Consider the following 15339-nt stretch of genomic DNA (forward strand, 5'->3'; position numbering starts at 1 on the left):
CTGGCAGAGATCCTCAAAACGACATCAAGTTTGGGCACCTCAAACCCCAAATAGATGATTTATTACCTTACCAAAATTACCTTTACTGCCTTATGTAAAAAGCTCCCAAGCAGCCCAGAGCCAATGCTTCCTTCTGGTCCATGCTGTCTTGGTATTTATGGAGCTCCTGTGGTGAGCCCAGGTCTGCTAAACTATCAGTGTCTTTCTTTTTCGTTGAGCCTCAGGCATATGGTCTATATGTAGGCACAGTACAATTTGCAAACCCCTCTGTTTTCCAACACCTGTTGTTACTCATCCAGCAGTATCCTCACGGTGACCTCTTTCCAGCCGTGTAAGACCCTGCACAAGGCAGAGGAGACCAGTGTGCAGAGCGGGGAGTACCTCTGCAGAAATAGTGATGGCAGCTCTGACTGCCTCACACAACAGCCAGCAAAGGGTGCGCAAGGGGCTGAGAAACCACCTGGCTTGAGCTGTTACTTTGGTTGCTGTCTTGGCCACTTGAACTACTTGAGTGTCTTTCTTTTCTCCCATTATTCTTCATGTGATCAGCTATATGTACATGGGAAAAGAGAGATTTCAAATTAAAATGCTATCAAAGAACCCATGCCCAAAGAAACAACTAAACTAGGGCACAACTCTATGAAGTTTTGTTTTTTGGGTTGAGAAGCTGTAATGATATCCCAGTGTCCTAGTTTCATCTGTTAAAAAGATATATCTAAGGCTCTATGAAGCTAACATTTCATGAGTCGTCATCCGTCTGTAGTGCAGGTAGCACCTGCTGTATAGGCTAAAGACCACAGTCAAGCTTGTGCAGACAAGCTGAAGCTTCTGCAGTGACTGATGTGTGCTTGATTTTCTAAGGTGCACTATAGCACCTTAACGATTTGGGCTGGTTCTGTATGTGTGTGTGTGAACAAAATGCTTTCACTTGTAGTTTATGGTAAATGTTGGTCGTCAGATTTGTTAGCAGGAGAGAATACATCAAACATTAAACTTCTCTTCCCTACAGATGACACTAAGCTGACATGACATGGTCTAGTGGACCAGAGACTGAGGGGAAAAAGCATACTTTGAAAGTGTTTTGATGCTGTCTCTCTCTTTCACTGCGCAGGTAAGTTCCCCATTTTTGTAAGTTGCAAAGTGCAGAGAAAATAAAAACAATATCTGCTTTGCACAATATTTTTTAAGCTTTCCTTTCAGCTAAAATTTTTGCAATGTTTTTGCATAATGTATAATATGCCACACTCTGTGTCCAGGTAACAACAATTAACTTGCATTTGTGTGCCTTCTAGATGGTTCTGTTAGTTGATACTGCCACAGCAAAGGTATTGCCATTAGCTAGTTTAAGTGTCTTTAAGAAAATGCTGTCATTAAATCTTGCTTTTAGGAAGTATCAGTTTTTAGTCTGTGATTAATTAACACACATTCACAGATGGGCATTTAGGAAAACAGGTTTTATGTTGATACCTCGTAACAGTTTCAAATATGTTGCAGGCTAATTTTGAAAATGGTGCATGATAATTTCTGAGCACAACTGCCTGCTCCTAAGGCAATGGAAGATTGAGTTCCAGTGGCTACCAGCTAGGTATTTTCCTCCTCTAGTAACGTTTCTGCAACTAAAAAAAGCATCATTCGGCTCTGACATCTGAGCCTACGGCCCTTTAAAGTTTGAACTGTCATTGCTAGTCAAGTAACATTAATTGTTAGGCCCAAGTGGGCTGCAAAAGGACTTCTTTTAAATATGAGCATCAGAGATTAATCACATTGGGCAAAAGATACTTTGTTGCTAGTAAGAAAGCTTATCTAACCAATGTTTGCCTGATTTTCTAAATCCTCTGATGTTTTATGTTTTACATTTCAAATCCTGTGGTGTTTAGCTTGGAGAAGAGACAACCGAGAGGGGATCTTATCCATGTCTACAAGTATCCAAAGGGAGGGTGTCAAGAGGATGGAGCCAAGTTCTTCTTGGTGGTGCCAAGCAATCGGATGAGAGGCAGTGGGCAGAAACTGATGCACAGGATGTTCCACCTGAATATAAGGAAGAACTTCATCACTGTGTGGGTGACTGTGCACTGGAACAGATTGTCCAGAGAGGTTGTGAAGTTTCAGTCTCTGGGGATTTTCAAAAGCTGTCTAAACACAATCTTAAATAATGTGCTCTAGGGGACCCTGCCTGAGCAGGGAGGTTGGACCCAGATGACCTGCTGTGGTCCCTTCCAACCTCACCCATTCTGTGATTTTAGCTGCAGTTTAAGAAACAAACTATATTCAATCAGATGCTGCCTATATTTTGACAACAGCCTTCCACCCCAAATTCTTCTTTAGTTTGGAATAAATGCCACATTTCTCTTTATTATTTTGAGGAAGAGGATGTTTGAGAGGCTAAGGATCTGTATTAATCTTGTTTAACCATTAATTTTTCTCACAATTACAACTGAATAATAAAGCAAATGTAAAATCTGTCAGTTCCTGGGGGGAAAAAAGTCTGCATTGGTCATATCCTACTAGTAATGCTTTCTGGTAGCTTGGAGTAAATGGTGGCACTGAAAAGTTTGCATAGCAGCAGCACTCCTAGGAAACACATAATGTGGGTGACTTAGGTGCTACAGAGTTATTTTGAAGACATGAAATACTCGCTGGTGCTATTTGTGGTGACTTTTCAGTTGCATTAGAGATTAATTATTTGTACGAGGTTTGGATAAGCAGATGCCAAAAGGAAAAAAAATCCACATTATGAGGGAAATGAGATGAGGCTTCCCCCTGTTTGTTGCGCAGTTTTAATGATGCATGCAAAACTCTCTTCAAGTTTTCAGGGGAACTCTGAAATTCATAAATGGTACCTATAGGCATGTAATTACCCCATTTTCGCATATGAAGTGGAATTCATTTCACTGACATCTGTGACAGCAGACCTGGGCTCCCCTTACAGTCAATGGAGACATTTGTAGAGCAAGGCCTATTTATGCTAAGATTCTCTCATATTCAACATATTTAGCTGGGTGACTCCCACCTTTATTTTCTGAACTAGAAAGAAAAATTAACATCCACATATGGGAGAGTATTATGAATGTCTTAAACTGTCAACTACTGAAACTTCCTGCAGGTGCACTGCCAGCCCTCATTTCATAATCTTGGTTACAAAGGTGCGATTACGTATGTTTGTTCCTCACAAGAGGAAGAAATAAGAATGTGTTTTTCACATGACCTGTGCTGAGCAGCAGAACCATGGAAACGCAGCGTGCATGTTATTGTGTAGCTCAGGTAAGAGCACACAAAAAATCCTTTGTTTACTTTGGGCAAAAAAGGCTCAATTCTTTTCCATTAAAGTCATATGGATTCTTCCGTTTACTTGAATGGAAGAGGATCAAGCTTCAGGGCTGAGCTAAGACAAGAAAGACGGTTACTACATATTTGCATAAGATTACCTTGTTACCATTCCTCTTTTGTCTTCCCTAAACGTCATCTGCTCACTTCCTGAGTTTTTTGTCATGGTGATTGGCTCTGGAGCTGGAAAGCAAATCCACTGATCATTCATGCTTTAAAACATGAGGTGAGGAAAAAGAGTCACCGTCTGAAAGCAGTTTTCTGCAGAAGAAGACAGGGAAGTATTACTTGAGACACAAGTGGACAGATCCATGTTGTAAATGACAGGAAATGTTATCCATGTGGCCCTATCATCACAGTGACCACATGCTGCTCCTCATCTGGTCAGCAGACCCCCCCTCCTCTAAGGAGCTGCAGTTCCTATGCCAGCCAAGCGTGCTCCATAGGACCTGTGAGAAGCTGGTGCTGTTCAGCCTCTGATGATTTCCAGGGGGTATTACAAACAGCTTATACTCTGACAAAAGAGCAGTATGGTTCTGCTCAAAACAAAGGGACAATAGGTCAGAATGCTCTGATGGAACCAATGATGTCATATAAAAGTCAATTCCTTAACATGTCCTGCCTCGGGCCTGTCAACTTCTCAAAACATTTTGGATACAGCCATGGCATTAAAGTATGGAAACTGAATGGACAGAACTGTAAAAAACAGATAAATAGTTATTACAAAACAAAGCACAGAGTAAACTTAGTTTGCACACTTTATTCCATTTTTTAGTCTGATCCTGGTAAGATAAGCAGAACCCATCCGTTCAAAGAAAAAAGTTGAGCAGGATATTGTAGCTGCTTTTTCCCCGTGTTAATACAAATCAACTGATTACTAATTCAGGCTCAGGAAGAGATTTTCTCTTAGAGCACATGGGCAGAAAACAGGAACTTCTCCAGTTTTTGAAGAGATGTTTGTATTTAGATGAGGAAGAACATATCTCTCCTGATCAGTGCGGGATGTTTGTTACTTTGTACTAGAAAGCTCTTTAGTACAGCTGAGGATGAAGCTAACAGGGAAAAAAGCACATGCCAGTGTTTTCAGGAAATGCACTGTTTAGTTTATCATCATATTGAAATGATCTGATGTTAGGCCATGTCTTATTTTTAGGTGTTCTGCACTTGAGTAAATGAAAGAAAAAAATAATAATGGTTGTGTTCATATGATTTGTATTCCACTGGATAAATCAAGCCTAATATTTAAGGAAGACCAAATGCAATGATGTCTGGCATTACAGGGAATTATCTGTTTTGGATGGCCTGATGTTAGAGAAGCTTTTGAGAACAGCTTACCTGGACAAACGCACTAGTACCTCTGTAGCTCTTGCAAGGATAGCTTCTTCCTGGAATATCATCTATACAAAGGTCAGCTATGGCCTATAGCTTCCTTCAGCCAACTCTGTAAAGAGCCCATCTAGCTTGTACTCATTCTTTCATTTCTTTGGGTTTATTTTCTTGATATATTGTATAATTCTTCATCCTCTTCATCTCATGGAAGACAGAGAAGCATTTCTGCCAAGAAATATAGATCATCAAAAATCAGTTCTTTTGCTTAAAAGAAGCATCCTGTTATCATCATTTGGGCATTTTTACTAAATACTAAATAGGTCTTTCACAACTACAGCCCCCTGTGGACTTGTCCTCATCAATAATTCTACTTTTTTTTTTTTTTTTTTTTTCCCACAGGCTGAAACACTTCCTGGACTATCAATGAAAAGCCAAAAAAAATCTAACCAACTTGCGTATTATTGGGTGAAATAGGACAGGAATCAGCTGTGATCTGAGGATGTAAAATCAGGATTGTGAAAGGTGAGAAGCAAAACTGCAAATGGGGAAAATAGGATTTGGATTAAATCTCTGGAAATATTTTATCATAGTAAAATCTATAATATAATGAAATAATTTTTCACAAAAAGAAGGGGGATACTCTAACTGGGGCTTCTGTTGGGATCTATTCTCCATGAAAACTTGGGTTAGTTTAGAGACATGTAAATAAATCTAAATAAATTGGATATAGTACTTCTGTGTATTATTTACTCTTGGAATAACAATAATTGAGATGGGTCTTATGCAATACACCCCAGTATCACATCCCTGATATCACCATGTATGTCAAGCTGACAATTGTCCACTTAGTACAGTGTTGGTGGAAATGTATGGTCACTCGGCCTTTCCATCTCTACAAACATCAGGGTTCTGCCCTACCTTGTCTCCTCTTACATCCACACTGTTCTCACATGCAGTCAGCTGGGTCATAGAGGTATCAACCTGCAAACTTGAATCAAATACATCAAAATTCTCCCATGATTGCTCCTAGCCATTTTGAGACATGGGCAATGCAGAGAATTCAGCCTGTTACTCCTGCTTTCCTTCCCCCTGAGGCTTCAAACAGGCAGCAAGCTAAGGCTTCCTTTTTCTAGGGACATCTAAGTTGCTACTGCATTCTTAAGGGTACTCAAAATGTAAATCTTTATTTCAGTGTTTGAAAGCAGCAACAACACTTAAATTCAAGAATCATTAGTGACAAACAGCAAGTTTTTAGCACAGAAACTACCTGTAACAAATGTTATGAATTATTCTAAAAGTGCTGTCTTGGCTATTTCTTTACCAACAGTCAGAGAAAAAAAAAGTTATGCCAAAACATTGGTTTTAAATTAACGTTTAATTATAATTAATGTTTAATTTTAAATAACATGTTAATTTTGAATGAACATTTTTGCTTTATTTTTTCTGATCTGTAAGGGAAATCTTCTATTTCTCAGCTTTATTTCCTCATGAATGATACAGAATGATACAGCCATTCAAACATACTATAAGCAGAAACACAACCCCTCAAAACAGCCTACATCTTTCTCAAGAACATTGTATCACTTGTACTAATTCAGGTCCTTTTACACTGGTGCACAGGTAGTGGGTTTTGCCTGTACAGTAAGTGTCATCTGTTAATGTTATATCAAAGAATTCAACGTTCAGTTACTCAGTTACTTCAGTTACTCAGAAGTGACAGCAATGAATGCTACACAGTAAAGTTTGAGTGGGTTATTGCTGATGGAAGTGAAGGTAACTAGGTTATTGCCACCTTCTAAATCTATTTGTGCAAAAATGAGACAAGTAGCATAACATGATCTGAGGCTTAGCTTCATTAACCTGAGATTTAACAATATATTGAAAGAAAAAGCAGCTGGTTTTACAGGTGTTACAGATTTTAAGATGAGGGTGCCTTCTTAAGAACATGAACACACGGAATTACAGACTTCCTGTTTTTTTGGCCAGAGTGACATCAGCATAATAAAGAATGTTTCGAAAGTACTGCCTACAACTTTGTTTTCATTCATTTTTATGAACTTGCAACACATTACTGGCTTGGGCAAAGCTGTCTGCCCACAGCTAAAATTATTCAACAGCTTAGACATAGATATATGAAAATCACTGCCATGTAGAATACCCTCTTAGCAGCTGCATGAGTTGGAAGTTAGGAACGTGTTTAAATACTTTTCTGAACTGGGGTCTTTAGAAAATAACACTTGCAGACTGCCATCATGTCTGCCATTGCTGTAGGACTAGCCGTGGAGCCATCTGGCACAGATCACACAGTGACAGAATCACAGGAAGAAAGGAGCCTGGAAAGATTCTCTGGAGGCCATCAAAGCAGAGCCAGCTTCACAGCCAGATCAGGTCGTCTCAGGTCTCAGCCAGGTAGGCTCCAAAAATATCCAACAATGGAGACTATAAAACCTCTCTGAGCAACCTCTCCTGCTGTTTGACCACTACTCTAGATCATGCCATCCTGAAATGTTATCTACAGGACTAGTATGGGTACTTTTTTAGTGCTGGCCACTTACCAAAGGTAGGAATGTAAGACAGAAGGGGCTTTGAGGTTTGGATTTTTTTATCCTTGAATCATCTCTGATGCTTTTTATTTCTTTTTAAAGCATTTCTGATGTTTTTTATTTTTTTTTATTTTTTCAGGTTCCTTAAATATAAATGCAACATACCGCAAAACATACAGGACTTCTCATGATGTTTCGAGAGTCCACAAGATTAATCTTATTTCCTGATGCTTACCAATTATTATTCATGCAGTAAAGATCTGAAAAATGTCTGAAAGAGAAGTGGAGATAAAATTGCAACTTTTTAGTAGTTCTATCCCCTTTACATCATTCTTCCAGAAAGAAAAATTATGTAGCTAAAAAGTATATATCTAGAAAGTATATTTCGACTATTGTTTCCTACTTTCCCTAATTGTTGTGGCGAACATTTGATACAAATTCTGCAACAGCCTTGGAAAAGACGGGATATTCTGTCACATTTTGGAGATTCGCTGCTAGGCAAAAAAACCCGCTTGAAGTGATTCCTCGACAGGACAAAATATGACTCAGCTTCCCTAAGTCACAGTTTATCACAAACCATCATCGCTCTTCTTTAAAGCTAAATCGGGCAGCTTTTTTTATGGGCAAGGACAGTCCAAACGCCCGCCTGCGCGCACCGCGGAACCCCCCCGCTCGGGTCGCGGCTCCTCCCGGTCGCGGAAGCGGCGGGGGATCCTGCGCCTTTAAGGGCGCCCCGCCCCGCGCGCGCTCCCGCCCCTCGCGGCGGGTTGAGCCAATGGGAGCGCGCGCGAGGGGAAGGCGGGAGAATGCAAACCCCTGGCAGCGCCGCCGGCCGCGCCTTATAAGGGCAGGGCCTCGCGCATGCGCGCGGCGGACAGGGGCGGGGGCGCCGAGCGGGGGTTTCGCTTCGGCGGCGGCACCGCGGGAAAGGGCGCGGGACCCGCGGGGGGCGGCCGGGCCGGAGAGCGCTCACCGACATCCGCTCACCGCTCACCGCGGCGCGGCCGCCCGTCGGCACAGGGGCGGCGGCGGCGGCGGGAGGAAGAGGAGAAGGAGGAGGAGGAGGAGGAGGAGGAGGAGGAGGGAGCGGGAGCGGGGCCGCCGCAGGGACCCCGCGCCCGGTGCGGGCGGCGCGGCGCCGGCGGATGTGCTGCTGGCGCGGGGGGATGATGCTGGCGGGGCCGCAGCTGGTGGCGGGGCCGGCGGCGCCGGGCGGAGAGCGGGCCCGGCTGCTCTCGCTCTACGTGCAGGACTACCTGGAGTGCGTGGAGTCGCTGCCGCTGGACATCCAGCGCAACGCCTCGCTGCTGCGGGAGATGGACACGCAGTGCCAAGGTGGGCGCCTGCGGGGCACCGGGCGGGGAAGGGAACGGGGACGGCCGCCCGCCCACCCCGCCTGCTGCACATGCGCCTGGAGCGGAGGGGCCGGGGCCGCGGTGGGACGCTGCCGGGCCCTGCGGGGCTGAGCCAGCGGCGGTGCCGGGGGGGCGCGGGGCTCCCGGTCCCTGCTGCGGAGGCGGCCCCGCTCCGGGGGCGGCGCTGCTCGGCGCTAGGCCCCGGCTCCGCTGTGCGGGGCCGCTCCCGCCCCGCTCCGCCCCGCCGGCGGGGCCGCTGGAGGCGGGGGCGCGGGATTCGGCCTTTCCGCAGCTCCGCCCGCCGGGCGGGGGCGCCGGTCCGGGCGGGGCCCTGCCCCTGTCCCGCGTACACAGCACGGGGCGGCGGGGGATGCATAACGCGCCAGCAGCGCTCCCCGGGGTCATGGAGCGGGTCCGCGGAGCGGGAAGTTGCCCTAAACTTAGCCGGAGGCACGGCTTCTTTGGAAGACAGGTTCACTGCCCATTAAAGCATCCCGCGGAGTTAGCGGCGCGCAGCAGTGCCCGGCAGCTGCCGGCTTGCCCTGCCATGAGGCAGAAATTTGGTCCCCGGAGTCGGCACTGGAGCCGCATCTCCCTCCTTCGGCATGGGCAGGAGGGGACCGAGGGGAGCGCCAAGGCCTCTCAGACGGTGCTTGGCCACCTCAGGAGGGAGCTGTCGGGAAGGGATTCTTCCAATTATCTTTCTAATTACTCGGAAGGATACATAAGAACAGGCTTTTGTAAGTTTCCTGGGATTTTCAAGTTTAGAGAGCATAGACTTGCCCGCAGCATTTGGAATTCCTAGTTAAGGCTAGAATACCTAGGAGGCTCTTTACCTCCTGATCGGTGGTTACTATTCAGCGCTCCTCATCTGCCTTGAACAGACTCAGTCTTTTATTTAGGCTGTATCTCCTATATGTATCATCCAGTCGCTAACACAATACTGGGCCATAGCGGAAGTTTGTTGCTAGTTTTAACCAAAGCCTTCAACTGTTTTAAAAAACAACAACAAAAAAATCTTGAAAGACCCTGAAAGATGGATAAAAATATTTTAGGCCCAAGTTTTAAGATGTAAAAGCAATGCTCTGTTATTTCAGCTAATTTGAAAGGTAGTGATAGTCTGTGCAGATGGAACAAAGTCACTCCTGTGCTTAGAAAACAAATCCTTTTAGCTTTCATTAGCTCCACCAAACTTAATCAGATTATCTGTAATGAACACTTGGCCCTGGTTTGTGTTGGGTTGAGGGTTTTTTTTTGTTTGTTTTTGGTTTTCCCCTAACAGAGATTTCAGAGCTGTTTATTACAATGTATGGGTGCCTTCTCTAGTCTTAGGGACTCACAAAGCATTTGGTAAACTTCCATCTCTGTTAGTCAAAAAGTTCTTTCCTCTCTTTAGCGGATGCTGATCCATTTAAATCTTTACAGGCTGCATCTATGGAATAACTGATGTGGGGTGAATGTTGTTCTCTGTCACAGTGTGAAAAAGTGAAGTTACTGTTTGTGGGTTCTGCTGGGTAGGGCATTCCAAATGTGGGAAATCTATGTAACTATACCTACACTTTCCAGCCCCCCTCCAAAGAAATTCATGTGGGAAATAATGTGGCTAGAGATTATTGTACTCTGGTTATGCCTTTCTCATTCAACAGCATACAAAGTACCTTTACTCCATGCTTTTCAGGAGCAGAGCTTAAGATTTTTTTAGTTTATTTTCCCCCTTTTCAGGGCAATGGGCAAGTGATGCAGCTGAAGATACAGGGAAACAAAGCTAATGTTTCTCATGGTAGCTGGGATGCTGAAATTGAGAAAATACAGGTTAATTGAGTTACCAGACAAGAGGAATCTTCCCCTAGTGAAAGTCTGGAACAGAACAAGATGCGTTTGGCTCCTGTTGTCATACAGGTTTCGGAATTTATAGTAAAAAGCAGCTGTTCATGCTTAAGCTACTGTTTCAAGATGTCAGCAGGAAAAAAATCGCTGGGAACGATGTTGAGATAATAGCTATGACTTCTATTTATCACAAGCTTGAATCATTTCACAACTGTGTAATGCAGACAAATTCTTTAAAAATGAAGGCCAGTTTGTGAAATGCAGGTCTTTAGGAAGAGATAGACTGTGCTGCATATCTTCTTGCTTTAGAAATAAACAGTTCAGTACCATTTATGAATTCTATTTCTGGTTCAAATAAAATCCTTAAATTCTGAGGGCACCAGTACTGTATCTAACACTGTGCATCAAGTTGCACTGTCAGTTTTTCTAAAGTATTTCCTGTCCTTTATGTATAGATCTAGTGTAACTTTTGGCTTGGAAAATACTGTTTTAAAATCCAGCAATATAGAACAGCAGTGTACAGACTAAGACTGATGTATAAGGCATTTGTTGGTCTCATATTTAGGTTCATTAAACTTGCTTCTGAGTACTGTATTTAATGAGAAATTCACAGCAACTCATGCAGTTATTTTGCATGACTAGCAGGAAGGAAAGCTTGGTAGTCAAGCTATAAGCCACTCATTTACTAGTTGCTTAAAAATATCCTGTGATGCACTAAAGAGAGGGTCACCTATTCTCAGAAGTTCAGCCTTGATTTAAAATGCAACTTGCTGTAATTTGTTTTGGTAATAGGAAAAATATTTTGAGTGATGTAAGTTAATTTTCATCCTGATTGTAAATTTGCTGTTATGTAACTTCAGTTGTCATACTCCTTTTATAACTACACTGAAACTGTAATACCAAACCATTAGATGAATAAGAAGAGGAAGGCAGAGGACCCAGGTATCCTAATTCTGGAGTGTTATATATCATGATACATAATGATTCTATGAATTTAAGGTTTCTTCCTGTGATAAAATAAGCTATTTCTTTGGTATTCAGGCCAGGGGTTTGGAACTACTGTGATAAGGACTCTTAATAGAAATTCTTGCTTTTTCAGATGAAGGGAGGATCTGGATTGTCTACGCATCAGCAACTACTGTGTTGTTTCTTGGGTTATCCTTTCTTTTTCCAATGGCTAGAATAAGCTTGCTCTTTCTTAGAACTTGAGAATTTTTTTCTTGCAACAATTAAAATTTGTACTATTTCCCATCAGTTAGAAATACATTCCTGTGTTTTCTTGAGCATGTTCCATCTTGTGTAATTATTCCTATTATTATCTTTATTTTATAGAAGCGTTAAAAGAAATAGATGATGTCTATGAAAAATACAAGTCGGAAAATGACCCAGTTCAGAAAAAACGCTTGCAGCAGCATCTTCAGCGTGCATTAATCAACAGTCAAGAACTCGGAGATGAAAAAATTCAGATAGTTACTCAGATGCTAGAACTGGTAGAGAATAGAGCCCGTCAAATGGAAACACACTCTCAGTGTTTTCAAGATCTGTCTGAGAACGAAAAGCCTCTAGAAAAGGCAAAGATGGAGTCGTGCCAGCCAGAGAGATCTTCCCGCAGACCCCGTCGCCAGCGAACCAGCGAGAGCCGTGATCTGTGCCACATAGCCAATGGTATCGATGACTGCGATGATCAGCCGCCTAAGGAAAAGAGATCGAAGTCTTCCAAGAAGAAAAAACGCTCCAAAGCCAAACAGGAGAGGGAGGTTTCACCTGTAGAATTTGCAATTGATCCCAATGAACCAACTTACTGCTTATGTAACCAAGTGTCTTATGGCGAAATGATAGGATGTGACAATGAACAGTGCCCTATCGAGTGGTTCCACTTCTCCTGTGTTGGACTCACCTACAAACCGAAGGGGAAATGGTATTGCCCTAAGTGCAGAGGAGACAATGAGAAAACAATGGACAAATGTACTGACAAATCAAAAAAGGATAGAAGATCGAGGTAGTGAAAGCAATTTATGTTTTAAAGAGTTACTCCTTTTATATTAAAATGTTTCATTTCCCAAGAACGCTGTTTTAGGAAATACATAAGACTATGCAATAATTTTTAATCTATACTATTAATGGAGTATTAAAAGCTGTTATATACCTTCTGTGATCTTTAACTTTCTGCACTGAATAACCAAATAATTGAAACAGGGTGGCTTCAGACCTTTCACAGAAGACATTACAAGCATAGGGAGCTTGATTTCAATTTAACCCATTAGTATTTTAAAGAACCTTGTGAATTTTGAACTAATGGTGGTGGAAAAGATACTGAAGAACTTCTCATGTTATGGTAAAGGTGTTGAAAGGCCTCACGTAACTGCTAGCATCTTAATAACTGAGTTTGTTCTTTATCCCAGGTTTTACGTTTTCAGTTTTTGTGTTAACATCACACATTTGGACTTAAGGTTTTTGAATTCAGCTGTAACTGTAAAAGTCTTCCAAGCTAAAAGCAGACCTCTTCAGTGACTTTCATATGACCAGTATGTTATTTCAAGGAAGAAAATACCACTAACTTAAGCTTTTTTTTTTTTTTGGTCAATATTAAACTCTTGTCTTTGTGACTTTATACTTGGGAGTCAGTTTTTGGGTATGATAGAATTATGGTGTATACTCAATTTTGGATATTCTTAGTAGGTTTTGTTTGAGTTTTGTCAAGCATCCCGATATTGTTGAAGATGATCTCTCTGTTGCCATAACTATATCCTTGATTGTTTATATTTTGCCACTGCTTGTGTAAAGCTTGAAGTGATAGAAGGATCCCTTAGGAGGAGAGGATATTACCTTTTCTGAGAACAGAAATTGCAAATATGGTGGAATCTTCATCATAATTGATCTCTCGAGAGCTGAAACGTGACTGGTATTCTCTGGGCTGTAGATTTTAATACCTTAAGTGGTATTTGTGTCTGTGTGTGGCTACACCTGGGTTTAGGCATAGCACCACATTTCTTGGACTAGGGCAACTGTCTAAAAAGCCTGAAGGTAAAAGCTTTCAATAAAAGTTTTGACAGATAATAAAAAAAAAGGCATAAGCATGCCTGGCACAGAGCCAGTAGACAAATCCCAGCAGGTTTCTGACAGGCTATGTAAGAGTGTTGTCCAGATGTATGCTGGTAGTATCTAAACACTACTTGGGCGGTACTTAAAAGCGAATTTCCTAATCTTCATGTCTTAGGGGAAGTGAAAAAAAGATGAAAACAGGTGTTCTGCTCCTTTGTAATGGGAGATGCTAATGGAGAAGCGAGTGGGGTACCAAAGCTTGCACTTAGGGTTCCTGCTCAATACTCTCTTCTTGATACTGGAGTTCTGGTGGGCTTGGCAGCAGCTCTGCAGGGCTGGGTGTGGGGGTTATCTATGGGTGGGCTGCAAGTGCTCATAAGTCCCCGTAGGTCTCTACCCTTTGCTGCTAAGGTTTCCCTTGACAGTGCAGAGGGAGAAGTGACACCATCTCTGGCCAAGCCTGGCTGGAAGCAGTTGTGCAGTCAAGGTAAGCAGTCCAGTTGTGCAGTCCAGAAGGCAGGTGAGCAAAGGCAAGCTGGGATGGATGAATGCCATCAAAACTCCTTCCTGCATCCCCACTAGAGGGCTGTGCTGGCTGGGGCTGGAGGGCAGGATGTCGTGCATGGCATACACGCAAAAAAAGCCTTGATGCTGTCAGGCCAGATGGCACCAGTAGATGTGCAGAACACTCAATATTATAGGCTATGTAACATACTGAGCTTGTTTCCTCAGTTATGATCTGATTACTTAACAGGATTTAACACTTGCAAGTAATAGTAATTATATGTCAGGGGACTGTAAAGGTAGCGTTTTCAGTTTTTGCTCTGAAATTGTAGGTTTATTAAGTGGACTAGTGCTCCACTGGGGAGACCCGTACCACAGGAATTAAACAGCTCCTGCAGGAAACTACTGTAAGGGCTCTGACCATCAGCAGGGTAGGAGAGAGGGTAAGCCTTATCTCTACCATGCTTTCCAGGCCTAGTGGATGATGTGAGGTTGCAATGATAGTCTTCTTGAGGGAGCTGGATCATGGCTACTGATGGAGTATGATCGGGCCCACTATTGGAGATGAGTGGCGTAAGTTGTTCTCTGTGCATTTTACTACTTTTATAATTTGTTATGGCTTAATGATTCTCCAATTTCCTTCTTGGCAAGATTGATTGGAAGGCTAGGGCTGAAGATTGTATGAACATGTAATGTTGACCTAAAATGGCATGCTTCCTACTACTAAAAAACAAACATCACTTAAGTAAACACTCCCGTTGCAGAATGAAGTACAAGTGAATTTGTGACTATTAACATTACTAATTTATCTTGAAAAGTATTGCTTGAATTTGCACTGGGTAAATCAAGAATAATTTTTTCCAATGCTGAGGAGAAAGCAGGAAGCCTTATATAATTGTTCATCTGAAATAATTGCTAAAGTAGGAAGTGTATGTTGGGGTGTTACAGAAAGAAAATTTTTAGATTTTGAAAGTGGTCCAGATATCTCTAATGCAGAGATAGTTTCTTTTATGCTAATGGACTTTCTAGTAGGGAATATGAATTCTTAAGGTTTCCAGTGAAGATACTGCTGGGGAAATTGCACTTGCTTGCCTAATACATGAAATTGCTCAAATGTAGAAATAATTCGGTTTACACTGCAGATTAGTAGCGTGCCTCAAATATATATGGGTGCTTCTAAAATTGCTTCTTTTAAATGCTCTGGCTAATTTGTTGTGAAGATGTACATGAGAAGATATGATGTTATCTGGCATTTAGCATTTCACCACTTTTTTTTTTTTTTAACCAAACACAAATTTTGTGGGTTTGCATCCATTTTCATACAAGATCAATGGTAATTGCTGAAGATGCACATAAGAGGCTAGTATGAAATCAGAAAGGTAAGTAGAGAACTCTTATGTTGCTTCTTAATGTTG

At 42.4% G+C, this 15339-nt stretch overlaps 1 protein-coding gene and 1 long non-coding RNA gene across 2 annotated transcripts; one reads left to right on the forward strand and one right to left on the reverse strand.

The window, feature by feature from the left end:
• Window positions 1–1289: 1289 nt before the first annotated feature.
• Window positions 1290–8536, reverse strand: LOC135413222 (uncharacterized). The gene is made up of 3 exons (XR_010430137.1): window positions 8453–8536; window positions 4660–4878; window positions 1290–3585 (listed from the first exon to the last, which is right to left on the reverse strand). It is a non-coding gene; the product is annotated as an uncharacterized LOC135413222 (long non-coding RNA).
• ING2 (inhibitor of growth family member 2) lies at window positions 8320–12989 on the forward strand. The gene is made up of 2 exons (XM_064652607.1): window positions 8320–8531; window positions 11711–12989. The coding sequence occupies exons 1-2, from the start codon at window positions 8342–8344 to the stop codon at window positions 12379–12381; spliced, it is 861 nt and encodes a 286-aa protein (XP_064508677.1). The 5' UTR covers window positions 8320–8341; the 3' UTR covers window positions 12382–12989.
• The last annotated feature ends 2350 nt before the right edge of the window (window positions 12990–15339 follow it).

The sequence above is a fragment of the Pseudopipra pipra genome, chromosome 4, assembly GCF_036250125.1.
Source record: "Pseudopipra pipra isolate bDixPip1 chromosome 4, bDixPip1.hap1, whole genome shotgun sequence".
Lineage (NCBI taxonomy): Eukaryota > Metazoa > Chordata > Aves > Passeriformes > Pipridae > Pseudopipra > Pseudopipra pipra.

Coding starts and splice junctions, on each gene's coding strand:
- ING2 (XM_064652607.1), top strand. CDS start 8,342: ATGTGCTGCTGGCGCGGGGGGATGATGCTGGCGGGGCCGCAGCTGGTG. Junction 8,532..11,710: donor GATGGACACGCAGTGCCAAG/GTGGGCGCCTGC, acceptor TTTATTTTATAG/AAGCGTTAAAAGAAATAGAT.